Below are 22,543 nucleotides of genomic sequence, written 5' to 3' on the forward strand. Positions count from 1 at the left end.
AATGTGGAGATTCCTTGAAAAACTGGAAATAGAACTGCCGTATGACCCAGCAATCCTCCTGCTGGGCATACACACCGAGGAAACCAGAATTGAAAGAGACACATGTACCCCAATGTTCATCATGGCACTGTTTATAATAGCCAGGACATGGAAGGAATCTAGATGTCCATCGGCAGATGAATGGATGAGAAAGCTGTGGTACATATACACAGTGGAATATTACTTAGCTATTAAAAAGAATGCATTTGAATCAGTTCTACTGAGGTGGATGAAACTGGAGCCTGTTATACAGAGTGAAGTAAGTCAGAAAGAAAAGCACCAATACATTATAGTAAAACATATATATGGAATTTAGGAAGATGGTAACGATGACCCTATATGCGAGACAGCAAATGAGACACAGATGTAAAGAACAGACTTTTGGACTCTGTGGGAGAAGGCGATGGTGGGAGATTTGAGAGAATAGCATTGAAATAGGTATATTACCATATGTAAAATAGATTGCCAGTCTATATTCGATGCATGAGACATGGTGCTCAGGACTGGTGTAGTCCCATCCTTGAGGGATGGGATAGGGTGGGAGGTGGGAGGGGGGTTCAGGATGGGGGATACACCCATGGCTGATCCATGTCAATATATGACAAAAACCACCACAATGTTGTAAAGTAATTAGCCTCTAATTAAAATAAATAAATTAATTTATATGTTAAAAAAGAGTCCAAGAACCCAGGTCTGTAATCACAATACAAAATACAGGACTTGGGAATTCCTGCCACTTTATACTACTCATAACCTCCAGGTTTTGGGTTGCAGACTACGTGAGTGGTCTAAATATTTAAAAATCAGAATATTTTGTCTTGAAAACTTGGAATTGAGTAGAAGAGAATGCTCTAATGTTTGCCAGAGTATATATCTCTCTTTTAACATCTTCCTGACACTGAGACTGACATTGATCATTACACCAGTGTTGTTATCTTTGTATCCTTTTTTTGCTTCAAAAATAGAAAAGTAAAAAGTAGACCAAAAAATAATTCCCTTTGGGAGACAAATACTGAGTACCTGAATGTAAAAATATGGAATCCATGAATAATGAGGTCATTTCATGTGCAGTGTTAGGCCCTCTGTCATCAAAGTGTCTATTCCACTGCAAGCTGAAGGATTAAGACACTTTGTGCCTTTACAGAAAGCTGGAGGGTGTAGCTATTCCTTTCACATCTGCAAAAAACAAAGAATAATAATAGTTTATACATGTTTTGTAATCACCTGGGCCTTCCGAGGGCAGTCACCAGGTTCAAGAATTTCAAACTCACTTTGATAATTATGGTGTTGTTGGAACGCCTTCAAGAAATAGAAAAAGAAAATCGTAAATAACAATATCATTTTCTGAAAGAAAAACAAACCACAGTAACGAAAGACTAGAATAGAGCAGAGGGCCTCTGGTAGAGATGAGGGCAGGAGAGTTAATGCAGGGGTTCTAACCACAAACTCCCCCAGCCCCTGTGCAGCTGCTCCTGGGCTCAGCATTGTACTTGGTGGGTCCTGAGTGCCCCCTGGTGGTCACGGAGCCCCACGCAGGGAGGCTGGTGTCTGGGCTCACGCTGACTCCCTGGCACTGTGTCTCTTGCGTGGTGATACAAGGTCGTGTCCTCTGCTCTCAGGTTGTTCCTTTGCAGAGAGCTGTGTTCTTGGAACTGTCTCTGGAATTGGTGAATCGGCCCTTCACAGAGTCTGCATGGTAGGTGCTGCCACTACCAAGATAGACAGATCCAACTTACTCCAGGCCCTCCCTTGGATGCTGGCGGGCCCAGGGCATGCAGTAATGACTGAAGGTGTGTTCTAAGGCTGCGCAGGAGAGTCTCAGTCACCCCTCCCCTCTCCGCGCTGCACCAAGCAGACTCCACCAGCTCTTCCTCTCACAGGACACCTGCAAACTCGGAGACATCCTGGTCACGAGGCTGTCACACACCCACTGATTCCCTCACTCACATCCACTGCCATCCTCAGGATTTCTTGTTTTTCGACAATTACCTTATAAAATACCAACAAGGACAACACAGCCCAGCCCAAGGTCCTTGCTGAGTGATCTGTATTCAGTCCTGATCCCTGAATGGGAGCACCTGGATCCCGGGACTGGGGCTCCACTTCCAGAGCTGCAGGGTCAAGGATGGGCAGGTTTTCATCAGCAGAGGGAGGATGCTATTTGCTTGTCTCCTGATTATGTAGCTGGATGTGGGTTTGAACACTGACAGAGGAGGAAGTGCCCCATTGCACATGTGAGTGTCCCGGATGGTGTGTTGGCAATGACAAGATTTGGGAAGATATTGTTCTATTATGTGGCCATATCTTGGTAGAACTTTATTTTTTCTTTTTTCCATTTATTTTTGTTAGTTGGAGGCTAATTACTTTACAATATTGTAGTGGTTTTTGCCATACATTGACATGAATCAGCCATGGATTTACATGTGTTCCCCATCCCGATCCCCACTCCCGCCTCCCTCCCCACCCCATCCCTCTGGATCATCCCAGTGCACCAGCCCTGAGCGCTTGTCTCATGCATCCAACCTGGACTGGCGATCTGTTTCACACTTGATAATATACATGTTTCGATGCTGTTCTCTCAGATCATCCCACCCTTGCCTTCTCCCATAGAGTCCAAAAGTCTGTTCTGTACATCTATGTCTCTTCTTCTGTCTTGCATATAGGGTTATCATTACCATCTTTCTAAATTCCATATATATTGGTGTTTATCTTTCTGGCTTACTTCACTCTGTATAATGGGCTCCAGTTTTATCCATCTCATTAGAACTGATTCAAATGTATTCTTTTTAATGACTGAGTAATATTCCATTGTGTATATGTACCACAGCTTTCCTATCTATTTGTCTGCTGATGTGCATCTAGGTTGCTTCCATGTCCTGGCTATTATAAACAGTGCTGCGATTTGGTAGAACTTTAAAGTTCATCGTGTTTTTTCATTTTTGCACACATAAATAAAGCACTTAGGTTTGCATGTTAATGCATTTGCATGGATCACATGTAAAATCACAAGCAGAATCATCAAGGACTGTGCAATGTGTTAAGAGGCTGTACCTGGTAGGTGTAAGCCCTGTCTGGGCTTGTGATACTCACCCTGGACCACAATTCTTCCCTGAACCAGCACCATGACAGAGTGAGACATGCCCAGTAAGGTCTGCAAGAGTAAGAACACATGAGAGCTTGTTGCATTCTAGTGTTTCCTGGAGAGTGTCTAGAGACCCAGGGTTCACACAGGTGCATTTTCAGGACACTTGCATTTGAATATATGACATAACTTCTCATCCAGACAATCACAAGGGTGAACAAACACTTCTCATCAAATGTCCCCCTCTGGACCCTCTGTGAGTCCTCCTCCCCTCCTCCATTCCTCCTCCCATCCCATATCAGGTGAATAATCATGCTCATGACCTCACTTCACATTTGTTTTTATTTCTGGAATTTAATGAGTGGGATGTGAAGCATGCACTTTAGTGCAGGGAAGACACCGAGTGTGGGATCAAGAGTTATCCTGACACCTTCAACCATTCCTGATGAGAAAGATGAGTCTGGATGGGGATGTGACAGAGAACTCAGTTGGAAATTAAAATTGTTTGTAGACCACTGGTTTTCTTCTCTATGTCCCTCAAGAATCCAGTAAAATCAAGTTTTCTTATATAAAATGCATGCAGTGTGCTGGCCCGTCTGGGATTCCTGTTGAGGTCTGTCTTCTGAGTCTGACTGGAAGAGACTCCCCGTGTTCCCTGGCCCTCCTCATGTCTCACCTGGTGACACTGACAGTCGTTTCTCCCTCCACAGGTGACCCTGTGGCCTTGGTGAGGTGAGAACGTGTCCTTATGACCCCGTGCTTTTGGTGAGGTGAGAACGTGTCCTCATGACCCTGTGCCTTTGGTGAGGTGAGAATGTGTCCTCAAGACCCCGTGCCTTTGGTGAGGTGAGAACGTGTCCTCATGACCTGTGACCCTGGTGAGGTGAGAACGTGTCCTCCTATTACAGCAAAGGTTCTCAATTTGAGTTGTTGGCAATTAGTTATAAATATAGGGGGCTCCATGGAAAATAGAGATGGAAAGGAAACCACAGACTGTGGCAGGAGAGCAGACTCATCCTCCACATGTAGGTGGTGCTGAGGCTGGACCCGGTGCACGCTGAGGGTGCCCTGGGGGTCCTGAGGGCCCTGAGGGCCCTGAAACCAGCCTCTCCTGCCTCCCTGCAGGAAGGTGTGTGTCTGGGCTCACACGCCTGTGTGTCTCACCCAGTACTACATGGCTGTTCCCTTGGTGGTCACAGAGCTCAGTGGCAGAGATCACTGCTTCTTGGATGTGTTCCGGGATATGGAGATGCGGCTCTTGAGGGGCCGTTTGAAGTGAAGGTCCTTATGACGTATATTTCCCCATCTAGAGCAACCCTACTCTGGGGCCAGACAGAAAAAGCTGCAGTCATGTCCACTGGTGATGGAGTAAACAGAGCTATGAATAGCACAGGTGAAGAAACGTGTCCACTAGAGCTTCACTAGTGCTAGACAGGATCTGCAGCTCCCCCTGAGAGAAGACACCTGAGGACAAGGAGAATCAGGCTTTGTCAGTTACCCCAGTCACAGCCATCCCCACAAACCCATATCTGTCCCGAGACCCTCACCTTGAGGAGCTGTCACCAGGAAGAGGAGAAGACCTCATCTGCACTGGAAGAAGCCTCATCTTCTTCTAGACCACACTCTGCCTTCCCTGAGATCTCAACCCTGTGTGAGGGAGAGCGGTGAGCTCCCACAGCCCAGGGTTGGATTTTACCCTGGAGCTTGAAGAGGAATTTGAATTTAAAAGCTTAATCACTGTAAGTCCAGAGATGCTGTGGTCACACTAACACAAGCCTCATGGAGCCTTCTGAATTTATATGGTTGGAAAGTATAGGGTGGGAAAGCACTGGGCCTCCCAGATGTGTTTGGAACAGATCCCAGGGCAGGTCCACTTTTCTGAGCCCAGATTCTCCATCCTCCATAACCCCCAACTTCGGCCCCTCCCCCATCTCAGCTCAGCTCCCCTTCCTCTCAGTCTTTGGGTCTTGTTCCTCATGGCTGAGCCCAGAATAGCTCCTGCTTCCTTACCCTGTGCCAGTGATGGTCACTTTGATGGGAGGGAGAGGGACAGATGGTGGTGTGCTCCATGTTGGCCTCATGGACAAGTTCACCCAATGACCTCTGTGTTTCCCCTTATGAATGATCCAGATAAGCTCAGCATGGAGTGTGTACTTCAGGAAAGTTGAGGTCAGATCATACCACCTTGATTGACCTCACTAGGCATGTGTGTGTGTGTGTGTGTGTGTGTGTGTGTGTGTGTGTGTGTGTGTGTTTTAAGTGATTCAAAGAACTGGCCACACTATTAATGTCTATCAGTTCAGTTCTGTTCAGTGACTCAGTCATGTCTGACTCTTTGGGACCCCATGGACTACAGCAAGTCAGGCTTCCCTGCCCATCAACAACTCCTGGAGCTTGATCAAACTTGCATCCATCAAGTTGTCATGCTATCCAACCATCTCATCCTCTGTCGTCCCCTTCTCCTCCTGACTTCAATCTTTCCTAGCATCAGGGTCTTCTCCAATGAGTCAGTTCTTCACATCAGGTGGTCATAGTATTGGAGTTTAAACCTCAGTATCAGTCCTTTCAATGAATATTCAGGATGAATTTCCTTTAGGATTGACTGGTTCAATCCTCTTGCGGTCCAAGGTACTCTTAACAGTCCTTAAGACTCTTAAGTGTCTTCTCCAACACCACAGTTCAAAAGAATCAATTCTTCTGCACTCAGCTTCCTCTATTGTCCAAATGTCCCTTCCATACATGGCTACTGGAAACACCATAGCTTTGACTAGATGAGCATTTGTTGACAAAATAATGTCTCTCCTTTTTAATATGCTGCCTATGTTGGCCATAGCTTTCATTCCAAGGAGCAGGTGTATTTTAATTTCATGGCTGCAGTCAGTATCTGCAGTGATTTTGGGGTCCAAATCAATAAAGTCTGTCACGGTTTCCATTTTTTCCCCATCTAGTTGCCATGAATTAATGGGATCAATTGCTGTGGCCTTCATTTTTTGAATGTTGAGTTTTAAACCAGTTTTTTCACTCTCCTCTTTCACCTTCATCAAGAGGCTCTTTAGCTCTTCACTTTCTGCCATAAGGGTAATGTCATCTGCATATCTGAGGCTATTGATATCTCTCCCAGAAATCTTGATTGCAGCTTGTGCTTCATCCAGCCCAGCATTTCTCACAATCTACTCTACATATACATTAATTAATCAGGGTGACAAGGTACAGCTTTGACATACTCCTTTCTTGATTTTGAACCAGTTTGTTGTTCCATGTCAGTTTCTGTTACTTCTTGACGTGCATACAGATTTCTGAGGAGACAGGTAAGGTGGTCTGGTATTCCCATCACTTTATGAATGTTCCACAGTCGAAGGTCTTGACATAGTCAATAAAGCAGAAGTAGATGTTTTTCTGGAATTCTCTTGTTTTTCCTACTATCTGTCATATGTTGGCAATTTAATCTCTGGCTCATCTGCCTTTTCTAAACCCAGCTTGAACATCCGAAAGTTCTTCATTCAGTTATTGTTGAGCCTAGCTTGGAAAAGTTTGAGCATTACTTTACTAGTATGTTAGATGAGTGCATTTGAGTGGTAGTTTGAAATTTCTTTGGCATAGGAATGAAAATTGGCCTTTTCCAGTCTGGTGGCCACTTCTGAGTTTTCCAAGTTTGCTGGCATATTTTGTGCAGCACTTTCAAACCATGTCTTTTAAAACTTGAAATAGCTCAACCAGAATTCCATCACAACCTCTAGCTTTGTTTGTAATGATGCTTCCTAAGTCCCACTTGAATTCTGACTCTAGGATGTCTGGTTCTTGGTGAGCGATCACACTATCATGGTTATGTAGGTCATTAATGTCTTTTTTTGTATAGTTCTTTTGTGTATTCTTGACACTTCTTCTTAATATCTTCTGCTTTTGTTAGGTCCATACCATTTCTGTCCTTTATTGTGCCAATATTTGCATGAAATGTTTCCTTGGTATCCCTAATTTTCTTGAAGAGATATCTAGTCTTTCCCATTCTATTGTTTCTCTGTGTTGATCTCTGAAGAAGGCTTTCTTGTTTCTCCTTGGTATTCTTAGGAACTCTGCATTCAGTTGGAGAATGCATATATAAGAATGCATATTTAAATATCTATATAAGTACAAAAAGTGACAGTATTTATGCCAAGGTGCTGATAAAATCTAGCATATAAGTGAATTTGCATTATGGAATCATTGAATAATGATAAACTTTGCATATGCAGCACTGGGGATCTCTGACACTAGAGTCTGCAACACTGCATGCTACAGAACCTAACTGCAGTTTGACTGTAAGAAGGAGGGTGAGTGTCTTCCTTCCTCATGTACAAAAACAAAACAAAAATTAAAAATAATTTAATATGTCATGTTTCCTTTCAGGATAGTTAAAAGTTTTGAAATTATGGTGAGAGTCAAGTGTCTTATAGAGTTCCTTAGAAAAATGATGAGAAAAAAAAATCTTAACTGTTGAGTATTATGTGTGTCAGTAAGTTCAGTTCAGTCTCTCAGTTGTGTCCGAATCTTTGTGACCATGTGGACTGCAGCACTCTAGGCTTCCCTGTCCATCAACAACTCCTGGAGCCTGCTCAAACTCCTGTCCATCGAGTCGGTGATGCCATCCAACCATCTCATCCTCTGTCATCTCCTTCTCCTCCTGCCTTAAATATTTCAGAGCATCAGGGTCTCTTCCAATGTGTCAGTTCTTCCCATCAGTTGGCCAAAGTATTGGAGTTTTAACTTCAGCATCAGTTCTTCCAATGAATAGTTATGACTGATTTCCTTTAGGATGCACTGGTTGGATCTCCAAGAGTCTTCTCCAACACTGCAGTTCAAAAGCATTGATTCTTTGGCACTCAGGTTTCTTTATGGTCCAACTCTCACATCCATACATGACTACTGGGAAAAAACCATTGCTTTAACAAGATGGGCAACTGTTGGGAAAGTAACGTCTCTGCTTTTTAATATGCTCTCTAGGTCAGTCATAGCTTTCATTCCAAGGAGCAGGTGTATTTTAATTTCATGGCTGCAGTCACCATCTGCAGTGACTTTGGAGCCAAAAACAAATAAAGTCTGTCACTGCTTTCATTGTTTCCCCATCTATTTGCCATGAAGTCATGGGACCAGATGCCATGATAATAGTTTTTGGAATGTTGAGTTTTAAGCCAAAATTTTAACTCTCCTCTTTCAGTTTCATCAAGAGGCTCTTTAGTTCTTTGCTTTCTGCTGTAGGAGTGGTGTCTTTACTGTATTGTGTGTGTGTGTGTGTGTGTATAAAAGTATCCCTACTTCAACAAAGATTAAAATTTATAGGGAGAGAGCAAGATGTCAAGGAGTAGGTGTATATGGAGTGCATTTCTTTCCTTGCATACCTCAGGAATACACCTTCTGACAAAGAAGTACATGCAGAACACCTGCTGAAAGCAGACAGGAGTACCTGACCAGCAGAGAAGAATATATAGACCCACATAAAATTCAGTAGGATGAAGGAAGTAGGCGGGAAAACAGGAGTGTTCATAGGACTGAGCCTGCCTTAAGCGGGTGGGGGAACTTAAGCAGGAGTCTGGTCTCCACATTGGAGCACTTGTCTGAGTCAGAGGAGAAACATTTAAGGCTGAAAGTTAAACAGCTGATCTGTGGCAGCCTGAATGGAATGAGAATCAGACAGTCCTTGCCACAACCACACATACTCCAGACAGGAACACAGATCCCCTGAAGGACACAGTGGATGGGAACTGGAGTTTGTGGAGCAATCCCAGAGCATGGGCTGCTGTTGACGGTGGAGATACAGATAGAGGGGATGTGAGGGAGGAGATCGTGGTGAGAAATGCCTGTGGAGGAAAGCCAGGTAACCATGGAAGCAAAGTGATACTGCTGAGTCATGTGTAGGGGGTGGAGCCATCACCATAGCCTCTCTCCCCCCGTATGCCAGCATTGGCAGCTGAACAACAGAGCAGGGTGGCCCATCAAATGCCTCATGCCCTGAACTACAGAGTAGGGCCTCACCCAGGGTGCCCCTTTAAGTGCCTGGCACACAGATCTACAGAGTAAGACCCCAGATGGGGGGCCCCCTCTATGTACTTGACAAGCCAAAAAACAGAGGACCCCATGCAAGGGAGCCCTCTGAGTGCCTGAACGGATGGAACTCCAGAGAAAGGCTGGCCAAAGAGGCCTTCTTGTTACTAGTACAAGAGATTCAAAATAAGACTCTGATAGGGCCATAACTCCTGTGGTGGAGACAGTCCATGTCCCTGCACACTTGGCACTGCCAGGGTCCCCACAAGCCAAGTAGCTGTGCCACCTTCATGCTCAACACTCACTGGGGCAGAGCTGCCACAAGCAAAAAAAGTCTTACGTCTATGCGTGCAGGGTTGCTTCAGTAGTGTCCAACTCTTTGCGACCCCGTAGACTGTGGCCTGCCAGGCTGCTCTGTCAGGGAGAGGATTTTTCCAGGCAAGAATACTGGAATGTTTTGGCCAATATTGTTTGGCACACCCTTCTAGAGCACTATATTTCATTCTGCCCTAGCCCTAGCCACCAACTCCCCTGAGTACCTGGTGCTTCCAGAACTCCTGCAATCCAAGCAGACTCTCTTGTACCACCTCCATACCTGGCCTTCACAGGGGCAAACCCAAGTCCTCCAGGGCAGCCTCGGGAGCAAACCCCAGTTGGTAACCCACATGCAGAGGTGGAAATAAAGCAACAATTGAAACCCAGGGGCAGTGTGACTAAGGAAGAGGACCCAAAAACTTCCCACCAGCTGTACAAGCTGCAGATTAAATCCACACAGTCAACTAGGCAGACTCCGTGTTTATAGGATATATAAAGGTCACTGAGCACTCCCACAAAAGAAAATGCACTAGTTCTGATAGCTGTGGACATTGGCGGCAAGAACAAAGAGGAGTAGGACCAGATTAGGATCTGAGCTGCCTCCACAGCAGATCCAGAGATCATCACAGTGTTGGAGGGCATCCTAGGGAGGTGAGGCGGACTGTGACACCCATCGAGTGAAAGGACTCTGACAGCAGTGACTTAAGAAAAACATTTATTATTCTTATGTTTTGATTTGTTCTGTAGATTCCTTTGGGTTTTTTATTTTTCTTTTTTCTTTTCCTTTTATTTCCCCCTCTGTTGTAGTTGTTAATTATATTGGTGCTGTGAAATTTAAGTAAGCTTTTGAGCTTTTTTTTTTCTCAGTCACACTTTTTATTGTTGTTATAAACCTCAGCCTCTATGTTGGGCTCATGCAGTTCTGGGGAGTTTCTCTCTCTCTTTTATAAATTTAATTTTGAAACCTATTATTATTTTTCTACACTTATTCCTTTGTTTGCTTTACCTACTATTCTTTTCCCCTTGCAGTTCATCTTTAATGTATATAAATCTTCTTTATTTACCTCTATTTAACTTTGCTGCACTCATTATGCCAGCAAATTTGGAAAACTCAGCAGTGGCCATGGGACTGGAAAAGGTCAGTTTTCCTTCCAATCCCAAAGAAAGGCAATGTCAAAGAATGCTCAAACTACACCACTTTTGCACTCATCTCACACACTAGTAAAGTAATGCTCAAAATTCTACAAGCCAGACTTCAACAACACATAAACAGTGAACTTCCAGATGTTCAAGCTTGTTTCAGAAAAGGCAGAGGAACCAGAGATCAAATTGCCAGCATTCACTGGATCATCGAAAAAGCAAGAGAGTTCCAGAAAAAAACATCTATTTCTGCTTTATTGACTATGCCAAAGCCTTTGACTGTGTGGATCACAATAAACTGTGGAAAATTCTTAAAGAGATGGGAATACCAGACCATCTGACCTGCCTCCTGAGAAAACTGTATACAGGTCAAGAAGCAACAGTTAGACCTGGACATGGAACAGACTGGTTCCAAATAGGAAAAGGAGAACGTCAAGGCTGTATATTGTCACCCTGCTTATTTAACTTATATGAAGACTGCGTCATGAGAAACACTGGGCTGGATGAAGCACAAGCAAGAATCAAGATTGCTGGGAGAAATATCAATAACCTCAGATATGCAGATGACACCATCCTTATGGCAGAAAGTGAAGAAGTAAAGAGTCTCTTGATGAAAGTGAAAGAGGAGACTGAAAAAGTTGGCTTAAAACTCAACATTCAGAAAACAAAGATCATGGCATCCAGTCCTATTATTTCATAGCAAATAGATGGAGAAACAGTGGAAACAGTGGCAAACTTTATTTTTTGGGGCTCTGAAATCACTGCAGATGCTGACTGCAGCCATGAAATTAAAAGACACTTACTTCTTAGAAGAAAAGTCATGACCAACCTAGACAGCATATTAAAAAACAGAGACATTACTTTGTTGCCAAAGTAATGTCAAGGCTGTGGTTTTCCCAGGAGTCATGTATGGATGTGAGAGTTGGGCTATAAAGAATGCTGAGCACCAAAGAACTGATGCTTTCGAACTGTGGTGTTGGAGAAGACTCTTGAGGGTCACTTGGACTGAAAGGAGATCCAACCAGTCCATCCTAAAGCAAATCAATCCTGAATATTTATTGGAAGGACTGATGTTGAATCTGAAACTCCAATACTTTGGCCATCTGATGCAAAGAGCTGACTCATTTGAAAAGACCCTGATGCTGGGAAAGATTGAAGGAGGGAGGAGAAGGGGTCAACAGAGGATGAGATTGTTTGATGGCATCACTGACTCAATGGGCATGAGTTTAAGTAAACTCCAGGAGTTGGTGATGGACTGGGAGGCCTGGCGTGCTGCAGTCCATGGGGTCACATAGAGTTGGACACGACTGATCGACTGAACTGAACTGAACTGATTTAACTTTACATATCTTTTCTTTCCTCTCAAAATATTTGTTGGTTTTACTTGCATTGCTTTACTCCCCACTTGGCACTTTGCTTAATTTTGTTTTCCTGTTTGTACTTTAGATAGTTTTGTTCTGGTAGAAATAATTCTTTGTTTCCTTTGTTCACTGGGTCAATATATTGCACTTTATTTTTGTTGCACTGTTTTGATTTTGCTTATGGGTGTATATGTATCTGTGTATGTTCAGCCCCACTTTTTATTGCTGTTATAAATCTCTGCCTCTAAGTTGGGCTTTTGCATTTCTGTGGAGTTTTTCTTTTTTTTTGTTCCTTTTCTCTTTCTTCTTCCATTCTTTTCATTTCTTCTTCCACCTCACTCAGCTTTGCCCATCAGAGGAAAAGCAAACAAACAAACAAAAACTCAGCACATATATCACCCTATATGAAGCTCACACAAACCACTGGACCATCCTTAGGAGGACAGAAATCAAAGGGAAGGAAGAATTCAACCTTGAAGCCTGGGAAAAGGAGACCTCAAAAACAATAAGTTAAAAAAATTAATGCAAAGTCAGAGAAATACTACACAGATGAAGGAACAAATTAGAAACACAGAAGTCCGAATAAATGAAGAGGAAATAGGCAAACTACCTGAAAAGGAATTCAGAATAATGATAGTAAAGATGATCAAAAACATTGAAAACAAAACGGAGAAAATGCAAGAATCAGTTAACAATGACCTAGAGGAATTAAAGAATAAACACACAAGCAACATAATTACTGAAATTAAAAGTACTCTAAAAGGAATCAATAGCAGAATACCTGAAGCAGAAGAATGAATCACTAAGCTGGAAGGTAAAATGGTGGAATTAACTTCTGAAGAGCAGAATAAAGTAAAAAGAATGAAAAGAACTGAGGATGGTATCAGAGACTTCTGGAACAATATCAAATGCGCCAACATTTGAATTATAGGGGTTCCCGAAGAAGAAGAGGAAAAAAAAAGTATGAGAAAATTTTTGACGAGATTAGAGCTGAAAATTTCCCCAACATGGAAAAGGAAATAGTCAATCAAATCCAAGAGGCACAAAGAGTCCCATAGAAGATGAACCCAAGGAGAAACATGCCAAGACACATATTAATCAAAGTAGCAAAGACTAAACACAGAGAAAGAATATTAAAAGCAGCAAGGGAGAAGCAACAATTAAGATACAAGGGAAACCAAATATGCTTAACAGCTGATCTTTCAACAGAAACTCTGCAGGCCAGAAGGGAATAGCAGGATATATTTAAAGTACTGAAAGGGAAAAATCTACAACCAAGATTACTGTTCTCAGCAAGGATCTCATTCAAAAATGATGGAGAAATAAAAAGCTTTCCTGATCAGCAAAAGTTAAGAAAATTCAGTACCACCAAACCAGCTTTACAACAAATGTTAAAGGGACTGATATAGTCAAGAAATACAAGGAAGAAAAAGGATCTACAAAATCAACCCCAAACAATTAAGAAAATGGCCATAGAAGCATATATATCAATAATGACTTTAAATGTAAATGGATTAAATGCCCCAACCAAAAGATACAGTCTGGTTGAATGGATACAAAAATAAGACCCACATATATGCTGTCTACAAGAATCCCACTTCAGATCTAAAGGCACATATAGACTGAAAGTGAGAGGATGGAAAAATATATTCCATGCAAATGGAAAGCAAAGGAAGCTGGAGTAGCAATCCTCATATCAGACAAAATAGACCTTAAAATATAGAAGATTACAAGTGATAAAGAAGGACACTATGTAATGATCAACACATCTATCCAAGAGGAAGACATAACAACTATAAATATCTATGCACCCACCATAGGAGCACTTCACTATGTAAGACAAATACTAACATACATAAAAGGAGAAATTGACAGGCACACAATAATAGTAGGAGATTTTAACACCCCACTCACATCAATGGACAGATCATCAAAACAGAAAATTAATAAGGAAACACAAGTCTTAAATGATACATTAGATGAGATGGATCTCACTGACATCTTCAGGGTGTTCCATTCAAATGCACAAGAATACACTTTCCTTTCAAGTGCACATGGAACATTCTCCAGGATAGACCACATCTTGGGTCACAAATCAAACCTCAGTAAGTTTAAGAAAATGTGTACACCCATGTCTGTGTATGACAAAAAAACCACTACAATATTATAAAGTAATTAGTCTCCAACTAAAACAAATAAATTAATTTAAGAAAGAAAATTGAAATTGCAACAAATATCTTTTCTAACCACAGTGCTCTGAGACTAGATATCAATTACAAGAAAAAAACTAAGAAACACAAAAACATGGAAATTAAACAACACGTTTCTAAATAACCAACATGTTACTGATGAAGTCAAAACGGAAATCCTAGAAACAAATGACAGTGAAAACATGACAACTCAAAACCTATGGGATGCAGGAAAAGCACTTCTAAGAGGGAAGTTTAGAGTAATACTACCTCAAGAAACAAGAAAGACATCGAATAGACACCCAAACTTTGCACCCAAAACAAATGGAAGAAGAAGAACAGAAAAACTCCAAAATGAGCAGAAGGAAAGAAATAATAAACATCAGAGCAGAAACAAATGACAAAGAAATGAAAGAAACAAAATAGTAAAGATTCAGTTCAGTTCCATTTAGTTGCTCAGTCATGTCCAACTCTTTGTGAGCCCATGAATCGCAGCACGCCAGACCTCTCTGTCCATCACCAATTCCCAGAGTCTACCCAAACCCATGTCCATCGAGTCGTTAATGCCATCCAGCCATCTCATCCTCTGTCATCCCCTTCCCCTCCTGCCCCCAATCCTTCCCAGCATCAGGGTCTTTTCCAACGAGTCAACTCTTCACATGAGGTGGCCAAAGTATTGGAGTTTCAGCTTCAACATCAGTCCTTCCAATTAACACCCAGGACTGATCTCCTTTAGGATGGACTGGTTGGATCTTCTTGCAGTCCAAAGGACTCTCAAGAGTCTTCTCCAACACCACAGTTCAAAAGCATCAATCCTTCAATGCTCAGCTTTCTTCATCATTCAACTCTCACATCCATACATGACTACTGGAAAAACCATAGCCTTGACTAGACAGACCTTTGTTGGCACAGTAATGCCTCTGCTTTTAAATATGCTGTCTAGGTTGGTCATAACTTTCCTTCCAAGGAGTAAGCATCTTTTTATTTCATGTCTGCAATCACCATCTGCAGTGATTTTGGAGCCCCCCAAAATAAAGTCTGACACTGTTTCCACTGTTTCCCCATCTATTTCCCATGAAGTGATGGGACCAGATGCGATGATCTTAGTTTTCTGAAAGTTGAGCTTTTACCAGCTTTTTCACTCTCCTCCTTCACTTTCGTCAAGAGGCTTTTTAGTTCCTCTTCACTTTCTACCATAAGGGTGGTGTCATCCGCATATCTGAGGTTATTGATATTTCTCCCGGCAATCTTGATTCCAGCTGGTGCTTCATCCAGCCCAGGGTTTCTCATGATGTACTCTGCATATAAGTTAAATAAGCAGAGTGACAATATACAGCCTTGACCTACTCCTTTTCCTACTTGGAACCAGTCTGTTGTTCCATGTCCAGTTTTAACGGTTGCTTGTTGATCTGCATACAGGTTTCTCAAGAGGCAGGTCAGGTGGTCTGGTATTCCCATCTCTTTAAGAATTTTCCACAGTTTATTGTGATCCACACAGTCAAAGGCTTTGGCATAGTCAATAAAGCAGAAATAGATGTTTTTCTGGAACTCTTGCTTTTTCGATGATCCAGTGGATGTTGGCAATTTGATCTCTGGTTCCTCTGCTTTTTCTAAAACCAACTTGAAGATCTGGAAGTTCACAGTTCACATATTGCTGAAGCCTGGCTTGGAGAATTTTGAGCATTACTTTACTAGCGTGTGAGATGAGTGCAATTGTGCAGTAGTTCAAGCATTCTTGGGCATTGCCTTTCTTTGGGATTGGAATGAAAACTGACCTTTTCCAGTCCTGTGGCCACTGCTGAGTTTTCCAAATTTGCTGGCATATTGAGTGCAGCACTTTCACACCATCATCATTCAGGATTTGAAATAGCTCAACTGGAATTCCATCACCTCCACTAGCTTGTTCGTAGTGATGCTGTTTAAGGCCCACTTGACTTCACATTCCAGGATGTCTGGCTCTTGGTGAGTGATCACACCATGGTGATTATCTGGGTCATGAGGATCTTTTTTTGTACAGTTCTTCTGTGTATTCTTACCACCTCTTCTTAATATCTTCTGCTTCTGTTAGGTCCATACCATTTCTTCCTTTATCAAGCCCATCTTTGCATGAAATATTCCCTTGATATCTCTAATTTTCTTGAAGTGATCTCTAGTCTTTCCCATTCTGTTGTTTTCCTCTATTTCTTTGCATTGTTCACTGAGGAAGGCTTTTTTATCTCTCCTGGCTGTTCTTTGGAACTCTGCATTCAAATGGGCATATCTTTCCTTTTCTCCGTTGCTTTTCGCTTCTCTTATTTTTACAGCTATTTGTTAGGCCTCCTCAGACAGACATTTTGCTTTTTTGTATTTTTTCCCATGAGGATGGTCTTAATCCCTGTCTCCTGTACAATGTCACAAACCTCTGTCCATAGTTCATCAGGCACAATTTCTATCAGATCTAGTCCCTTAAATCTATTTCTCACTTCCACTGTATAATCATAAGGGATTTGATTTAAGTCATACCTGAGTGGTCTAGTGGTTTTCCCTACTTTCTTCAATTTAAGTGTGAATTTGGCAATAACGAGTTCATGATCTGAGCCACAGTCAGTTTCCAGTCTTGTTTTTGCTGACTGTATACAGCTTCTCCATCTTTGGCTGCAAAGAATCTAATCAATCTGATTTCAGTGTTGACTATCTGGTGATGTCCATGTGTAGAGTCTTCTCTTGTGTTGTTGGAAGAGGGTGTTTGCTATGACCAGTGCGTTCTCTTGGCAAAACTCTATTAGCCTTTGCCCTGCTTCATTCTGTACTCCAAGGCCAAATTTGCCTGTTACTCCAGGTGTTTCCTGACTTCCTACATTTGCATTCCAGTCCCCTATAATGAAAAGGACATCTTTTTTGGGTGTAGTTCTAAAAGGTCTTGTAGGTTTTCATAGAACCATTCAACTTCAGCTTCTTCAGTATTACTGGTTGTGGCATAGGCTTGGATTACTGTGATATTGAATGGTTTGCCTTTGAAATGAACAGAGACCATTCTTTTGTTTTTGAGATTGCATCCAAGTACTGCATTTTGGACTCTTTTGTTGACCATGATGGATACTCCATTTCTTCTAAGGAATTCCTGCCTATGGTAGTAGATAAAATGGTCATCTGAGTTAAATTCACCCATTCCAGTCCATCTTAGTTTGCTGATTCCTAGAATGTTGACATTCACTTTTGCCATCTTCTGTTTGACCACTTCAAATTTGCCTTGATTCATGGACCTAGCATTCCAGGTTCCTATGAAATATTGCTCTTTACAGCATTGGACCTTGCTTCTATCTCCAGTCACATCCACAACTGGGTATTGTTTTTGCCTTGGCTCCATCCCTTCATTATTTCTGGATTTATTTCTCCACTGATCTCCAGTAGAATACTGGGCACCTACCGACCTGGGGAGTTCCTCTTTCAGTGTCCTATCTTTTTGCCTTTTCATACTGTTCATGGGGTTCTCAAGGGAAGAATACTGAAGTGGTTTGCCATTTCCTTCTCCATTGGACCACATTCTGTCAGACCTCTCCACCATGACCTATCTGTCTTGGGTGGCCCCACACAGCATAAAACTAAAAGCTGGTTCTTTGAGATGAAAAACAAAATTGACAAGCCTTTAGACAGACTCATCAAGAGAAAAAGAGAGAAGAATCAAATCAACAAAATTATAAATGAAAAAGGAGAGATTCCAACAAACAATGCAGAAATACAAAGGATTATAAGAGACAATTATGAACAACTGCTGCTGCTGCTATTGGTAAGTCACTTCAGTCGTGTCCAACTCTGTGCGATCCCATAGATGGCAGCCCACCAGGCTCCTCTGTCCCTGGGATTTTCCAGGCAAGAATACTGGAGTGGGTTGCCATTTCCTTCTCCATTTTGAACAACTATATGGTAATAAAATGGATAATCTGGGAGAAATGGACAGATTCTTTGGAATGTTCAATCTTCCAAGACTGAACCAGAAAGAAATATAAATCATGAACAACTCAATTACAAGCACTGAAATTGAATCTGTGATTGAAAATCCCCCCCTCCCTCAAAAAAAGCCCAGGACCAGATGGCTTCATAGGAGACTTTTATTAAACATTTAGAGAAGAGCTAATGCCTATCCTTCTAAAACTCTTTCAAAAAATTGAAGATCAAGGAACATTCTAAACTCATTCTATGAGGCCACCATCACCCTGATACCAAAATCAGGCCAAGACAACACAAAAAGGAAAACTACAGGCCAATATCACTTGTGAACATAGATGAAAAAATCCTCAACAAAATTTTAGCAAACAGAATTCAGCAACACATCAAAAAGCTCATACACCATGATCAAGTTGGGTTTATTAAAAGAATGCAAGGATTCTTCAATATACACAGATCAATCAATATGATACACCATATTAACAAAGTGAATGAAAAAAAATATGATAATCTCAATAGATGCAGAAAAAGCCTTTGACAAAATTCAGCACCCATTTATAATTAAAATTATCCAAAAATGGGAATAGAAGGAACCTACTTCAACATAGGAAAGGCCATATATGATAAGCCTACAGCAAACATTATTCTCAGTGGTGACAAACTGAAAGCGCTCCCCCTAAGATCAGGAACAAGACAAGCATGTCCACTTTCACCACTATCATTCAACATAGTTCTGCAAGTTCTAGCTACAGCAATCAGAGAAGAAAAATAATAAAAAATATCCAGATGGGAAAAGAAGAAGTAAAGCTCTCACTATTTATAAATGATATGATACCTTACATAGGAAACCCTAAAGATATTACCAGAAAATTACTAGAGCTAATTAGTGAATTTAGCATAGTTTCAGGATACAAAATCAATACACAGAAATCACTTGCATTTCTATACACTAACAATTAAAAATTAGAAAGAGAAATTAAAGACTCAATCCCATTCACCATTGCAACAAAAAAGAATTAAATATCTAGGAATAAACTTACCTAAGGAGACAAAAGAACTGTACAGAGAAACTTATAAGACATTGATGAAATAAATCAAAGACGATGTAAACAGATGTAGAGATATTCCATGTTCCTCTGTAGCAATGATCAATATGGTGAAAATGAATATACTACCAAATGCAACCTACAGATTCTATGTGGTTCATATCAAATTACCAAGGGAATTTTCCACTGAATTAAGACAAAATTTTTCACAATTAATATGGAAACACAAAAGAACCTGAATAGCTAAAGCAGAGAAAGAAAAATGGAGCTGGAGGAATCAACCTTCCTGACTTCTGAATATACTACAAAGCTACAGTCACCAAGACAGTATGGTACTGGCACAAAAACAGAAATATAGACAAATGGAACAAGATAGAAAGTCTAGAAATAAAGCCATGCACCTATGGGTATGTTATTTTTTCCAAAGGAGACAAGAATATACAGTGGGGCAAAGACAGCCTCTTCAATAAATGGTGCTGGGGAAACTGGACAGCTACATGCAAAAGAATAAAATTAGAAAACTTCCTAACACCATAAACAAAGATAAACTAAAAATATAGTAAAGAACTAAATTTAAGACCAGAAACTATAAAACTATTAGAGGGAAATATAGGCAGAATACTTGATGGCACAAATCAAAACAAGACCCTCTATGACCCACCTACTAGAGTAACAGAAATAAAAACAAAAATAAACACATATGATCTGATTAAGCTTAAAAGCTTTTGCATAGCAAAGGAAACTATAAGCAAGGTGAAAAGACAACCCTCAAAAGAGGAGAAAATAATAGTGAAAGCAACAACTGACAAAGCATTAATTTTCAAAATATACAAGCAGCACACATAACTCAATGCCAGAGAAATAAAAAACCTAATCAAAAAGTGGGACAAAGAGCTAAATAGACATTTCTCCAAAGAAGACATACAGATGGCTAACAAACACATGAAAAGATGCATAACATCGCTCATTATTCAGTTCAGTTCAGTTCAGTGGCTCAGTTGTGTACGACTCTTTGTGACTCCATGAATTGCAGCACACCAGGCCTCTCTGTCCATCACCAACTCCTGGAGTTCACTCAAACTCATGCCCATCGAGTCAGTGATGCCATTCAGCCATCTCATCCTCTGTCGTCCCCTTCTCCTCCTGCCCCCAAACCCTCCCAGCATCAGGGTATTTTCCAATGAGTACTCTTCACATGAGGTGGCTGAAGTATTGGAGTTTCAGCTTCAGCATCAGTCCTTCCAATGAACACCCAGGACTGATCTCCTTTAGGATGGACTGGTTGGATCTTCTTGCAGTCCAAGGGACTCTCAAGAGTCTTCTCCAACTCCATAGTTCAAAAGCATCAATTTTTCGGTGCTCAGCTTTCCTCACAGTCCAACTCTCACATCCATACATGACCACTGGAAAAACCATAGCCTTGAGCAGACGGGTCTTTGTTGGCAAAGTAATGTCTCTGCTTTTTAATATGCTATCTAGGTTGGTCATAACTTTCCTTCCAAGGAATAAGTGTCTTTTAATTACATGGCTGCAGTCACCATCTGTAGTGATTTTGGAGCCCCCAAAAATAAAGTCTGACACTGTTTCCACTATTTCCACTGTCTCCCCATCTATTTCCCATGAAGTGATTTATTATTAGAGAAATGCAAATCAAATCTACAATGAGATCTCACCTCACACCAGTCAGAATAGCTATCATGAAAAAGTCTACAAACAATAAATTCTGGAGGGTGCATGAAGGAAAGGGATTGCTTTTGCGCTGTTGGTGGGAATGTAAATTGATACAGCCACTATGGAAAATGGTATGGGGATTCCTTAAAAAAAACTAGGAATAAAACCACCATATGACCCAGTAATCCTACTCATAGGCATATACCCTGAGGAAACCAAAATTGAAAAAGACGTGTGTATCCAATTGTTCATTGCAGCCCTATTTGCAATAGCTAGAACATGGAAGCAACCTAGATGTCAATAGACAGATGAGTGGAAAAAGAAGTTGTGGTACATATACACAATGGAATATTACTCAGTCATAAAAAGAAATGCATTTGAGTCAGTTCTGATGAAGTGAATGAACCTAAAACCTATTATGCAGAGTGAAGTAAGTCAGAAAGAGAAAGATAAATATAGTCTAATGCATATATAAAGAATCTAGAAAAATGGTACTGAATAGTTTATTTACAGGGCAGAAATGGAGAAACAGACATTGAGAATACTTATGGACATGGGGAGAGGGAAGGAGAGGGTGAGATGTATGGAAAGAATTATATGGAAACTTACATTACCATATGTAAAATACATAGCCAATAGGAATTTGCTGTATGACTGAGGAAACTCAAATATGGGCTCTGTATCAACTTAGAGGGTTGGTTGGGGGAGGGAGATGGGAAGGAGGTTGAAAAGGGATGGGATATATGTATACCTATGGATGATTCATGTTGAGGTTTGACAGAAAACAACAAAAGTCTGTAAAGCAAATATCCTTAATTTAAAAAATTAATTAAAAAAATAATGGTGAGACTCAGAGTTGTATTGAGCCTCCTTGACAAGAAGAAAAATAAAACAGAGAAAACACACAATTCCTGAGTATAGGATTAAATGTGTGTGTTGCTATGTGATCCACACAGACATATATATATATATATATATATATATATATATATATATACAGACACACACAACTATGCTTAAAAGCAAAATAAAAACCATGCATAGTTTTATGAAAGCAATATAAACCACAATAATGACATATTGAGGACACAAAAGAGGTTTTCCAGGGAATCTCTGGCCGGGAAGAGAAAACCAGATTTTAAGAAAGACTCCCTCCCAGCACCCCCAGGGCACCTGCTCCTGGGCTCAGTCCTGAACGTGGTGGCCCTGAGCGCCCCCTGATGGTCCTGGGCGCCCATGCAGGGAGGTTTCTGTCTGGGCTCTCTCTGACTTCCCCTCACTGTGTCCTTTGCACAGTAATACACGGCCGTGTCCTCAGGTGTCACGGTGCTCAGTGAGAGAGAGACTTGGCTCTTGGAGGTGTCCCTGGTGATGCTGAGTCGGGATTTCAGGGCTGGTTTATACCATGTGTTTCCACTACGACTTATTCCACCAACCCACTCCAGCGCCTTCCCTGAAGCCTGGCGGACCCAGTGTACAGCATAGCTGGTTAGTGAGAATCCAGAGACAGCGCAGGTGAGGGAGAGGGTCTGTGAGGGCTTCACCAGGCTGGGTCCCGACTCCTGCAGCTGCACCTGGGACAGGACCCCTGTGGACAGAGAGAAGCACGGTGACTCACGGGCTCAGAGGCAGCTTCCCCACGTGCCCATGTCTGAGCCAGAGACACTCACCGCTGGGAGCTGACAGCACGAAGAGGAAGGTCCACAGTGGGCTCATCTTCGAGCAGATGAGAGTCACCGCTCCCGGAAATCTCTTCAAGCC

The 22,543-nt window shown here is 41.5% G+C and overlaps 1 gene segment (V, D, J or C); it reads right to left on the reverse strand.

Moving 5' to 3' along the window:
• Nucleotides 1-4,499: 4,499 nt before the first annotated feature.
• On the reverse strand, nucleotides 4,500-22,543 carry LOC133068087 (immunoglobulin heavy variable 4-59-like). The segment is given in 3 exon segments: nucleotides 4,500-4,571; nucleotides 22,063-22,370; nucleotides 22,453-22,543. Coding segments are annotated over 3 exon segments (426 nt in total).

The sequence above is a fragment of the Dama dama genome, chromosome 13 (assembly GCF_033118175.1).
Source record: "Dama dama isolate Ldn47 chromosome 13, ASM3311817v1, whole genome shotgun sequence".
NCBI lineage: Eukaryota > Metazoa > Chordata > Mammalia > Artiodactyla > Cervidae > Dama > Dama dama.